Here is a 3,238-nt window from a genome sequence, read left to right as displayed (position 1 = left end):
ACTTGAATTGTCATTCTCACGATCTCATTGCAAACTGAAAGATTCCTCCCTTATGTAGAATATTTGTGCGCATTATAAAATTCTCAATTTTGTGCCTTTTTTTTTTTTTTTTTTTTTAACTTAACCTTCGTAGAAAGTTTGAAAGATGAATGTGGAAAAAGAGTTCCGCATAGGAAAAACAGAAGGAAACTATTTTAACTTGATTATATTTGGTCTTGGGCTTGATTTGTCTTGCATAAACTTGGAATTCATGAATTTTTTTTTTTTTTTTTTTTTTTTTTTTTTTTTTTGGGTAAAAGGTAGGGAATTCATGAAAAGTTGTGCTTAAAGAATTTCGAAATTTCTTATTTATTAATGTTAGCTTTTTTAGACAAATATATATGTTGGAAGTTAACTGCTCTGTTCAATTCAATGGTTGTTTCTCTTCAGGTGATACCTTGATTCGTTGTTCTTATATAAATACATTCTTTCATTCAAGAAGCTATTTAAGTTTCCGTGTGTTCATGTTGAGAGAATTTGAGAGACTACTTTGTATCTTAAGGGCATTATCGCCATAGGAAAGTGATTTCAGACACCTCTTAGCAGGACGACTCTGTTATGTGTATTATATTTTTTTTCAAACCTCCGATTGAGGACAAGGTAAGCTCTCAATCATGGAGCAAATATAATATACGGACATCATGTCAAGAAAATAAGGTATTGGAATTGTCCTCCTTATTTTTCCAAGCGCAGGAACACCACAACCTTCATATCATACTTGTCTTCTAGAACAATAATGTCTTGTCTTTTATGTGAAGAAGACAAGCCATAATCTCTTAGCGGCCAATCCGAACACGTTTCTCCCTACACACCTTTATCACTAACCTTATCTTGGCTTTCATGGCTCAAATTTCCTACGTTTCGTGAACCATCCTTCTTGCAAGAGTCGCCGGTAATTTCCTCCACGAAGAGCCGAATATTCTCATCGGATGATCCACCTGCCGCCACCGCCTTCTGAGCCTCGGCCTTTAGTGCCATCGCGTTTTTTCTCAACTGCTCAGCTACTGGCCCAACCATGACCTCTTCGATGCATTTCTCAATCACTTCACTGCTTATGTTTCCATCAACCTCCTCCTTGATCCTCACGCCAATCTTAAAGACATCGACAATGAGCTTTGCGTTGGTCGGCTGGTCAGTCCACTGTGGGTAGGCCATGAGAGGGATACCCGAGCAAATAGTCTCGAGCATGGAATTCCATCCACAGTGAGTGATGAAACATGCCACAGCCGGGTGTGACAAAACTCTAGTTTGAGGAGACCAGCGCACGACTTGACCTTGGTCTTTGGTTTCTTCAAGAAACCATGATGGAAGTTGCCCTGCGCCATCAGGCGTCGGGAATTCAGGCGGCTTCACCACCCAAAGAAACGGGCGCTTCACGTTCTTTAGAGCCATGGCTATCGCTTCCATTTGCTTGGCTGGTAACACAACTATGCTCCCAAAGGATACATAGATGACTGAGCTTGGAGGTTGCTGCGTCAACCATTCAATGCAAGTCTCATCTGATTTCCACATATCCACACTTGCATCCTCAAGTTCTTGATCTTGGCCTAGCAACGTTGGAGGGACTAGTGGACCGATTGGCCTTATCGGATAAAGCTCGCACATCGAGTCTATGACATGTTTCTCAAGCTCATAGAAAGAATTCCCTAAAACCCATTTGAATTTCTCCATTACTTGGAATAGTTCAGAGAATAATTTGGGGAAGCTACCAAATGGGTTGTTGGGGAGCACAAAGGATGGCAAATCCTCCTTCTCCATCGAAGGTAAACCCGGCAGTTCCACAATCATATCAGGGTCTGTCAGAGTCGGGAAGGCGCTGAGCTTATTGAAGCAGCGATAGTATACCGCGTACAGCGCACACGGTTGAATCCATAGCATGGCACAAGGGATGTTGTACTCGGCGGCTACATCGGAAACCCAGGGCACGAAAGGGTTCGTGACTAGGCATAAGAGCTTCTTCGGACTCGTGTAATGTTCTTTGATTAGAGCCGAGAGATTGCTAGGCCCATGTTTACCTAGGATGTCCATGTAGACGTCGAGGTTGGTCTTCCGGTCGTAGTCAAGGCTCAGGCCGTCGGAGAAGAACAGGAGCTCGATACCGGTCACATGGTCAGCGGGACCGGCAACAGAGGACTTAAGCATGCGGTGGCGAACGATCTCGGTGGTGGCAAGGGTGACATGGATGCCTCTGGCGGCGAGACGCTTGCCAAGCCTTAGCATCGGGTTGATATGGCCCTGAGAAGAGAAGGCCACCAAAAGGACATGATTCTCTTCTCTCTTCTCCTCCGCCTGAGCCATGAACAACTGCCACGCACCCGCCCGCCTGCCGCCGCCGGCACGTGCACAGAGAGAGAGAGAGAGAGAGAGAGAGAGAGAGAGAGAGAGAAGGTGCTAGAGGAAGGAGGGCGTGGAGGAAAATTTGGCAGGCAACTGCGGTTTGCCAGCAATTTCTCTTAGGTGGTGAGAGAATGTGATGAGCGCATTTGTTCTGTGTTTATATAAGCGAATTGTTCGCAGAAACCATCGTAGGCGATGACGTCAAGTGACGAGCACATGTGTTTGTGTGCACGTGGAATTTGTATGCTTCTGGTGAATACCTTACCGAAGAGAGAATATCCCCCGCGACAGATCGATTTAGACATGGTACAAATGGCGAGAAAGAGAGGATTGGGAATCAGATGTAATTAATAAATAGCAAAAAAATGCAGAAGTAAATTAAAGGATTAAATACACGAAAAACTTCAGATTAATATGTCTATGACAAATTTACTTAAACTGATTTTTTAATCATCAAAAATCTCAAACTGGTTCACTAGTAACGAATCACCAAATTGCTGAGTTAAAAGATATGTGACAGATTACGAATGTATCAATTTAGGATTTACCCTTCATTTGTCATATTTATATCAATTTATGATTTTTCATGTTGTTAATCCAATTTATTATAAACTAACAGAGAGTAAATTTGTCATACATGTACTAAATTATAGTTTTTGGTGGATAAAAAATTAGTTTATGATAAATTTATCATACATGCACTAGTTAGAATTTTTCATGATCAAAATTTTATTTTTGGTAAATTTATCACAAGTATATTTATTTGAGATTTTTTGCAATCAAAAAATTAATTTGAAGTAAATTTATCATTGATCTATCGAGGTTTTTCATGATATTAATTCTAAATTAAAAGTTCATGCAA

General features: G+C 41.2%; 1 protein-coding gene across 1 annotated transcript; it reads right to left on the bottom strand.

Moving 5' to 3' along the window:
* Positions 1–697: 697 nt before the first annotated feature.
* LOC120295571 (UDP-glycosyltransferase 84B1-like) lies at positions 698–2,493 on the bottom strand. The gene has a single exon (XM_039316811.1). It carries the CDS (start codon positions 2,335–2,337, stop codon positions 844–846), a length of 1,494 nt encoding a protein of 497 aa, XP_039172745.1. The 5' UTR covers positions 2,338–2,493; the 3' UTR covers positions 698–843.
* Between the last annotated feature and the right edge of the window lie 745 nt (positions 2,494–3,238).

The sequence above is a fragment of the Eucalyptus grandis genome, chromosome 7 (assembly GCF_016545825.1).
Source record: "Eucalyptus grandis isolate ANBG69807.140 chromosome 7, ASM1654582v1, whole genome shotgun sequence".
NCBI classification, from domain to species: domain Eukaryota; kingdom Viridiplantae; phylum Streptophyta; class Magnoliopsida; order Myrtales; family Myrtaceae; genus Eucalyptus; species Eucalyptus grandis.
Note: the sequence above shows the minus strand (reverse complement) of the source record. Positions and strands in the feature narration are given on the sequence as shown.

Coding starts and splice junctions, on each gene's coding strand:
- LOC120295571 (XM_039316811.1), bottom strand. CDS start 2,337: ATGGCTCAGGCGGAGGAGAAGAGAGAAGAGAATCATGTCCTTTTGGTG.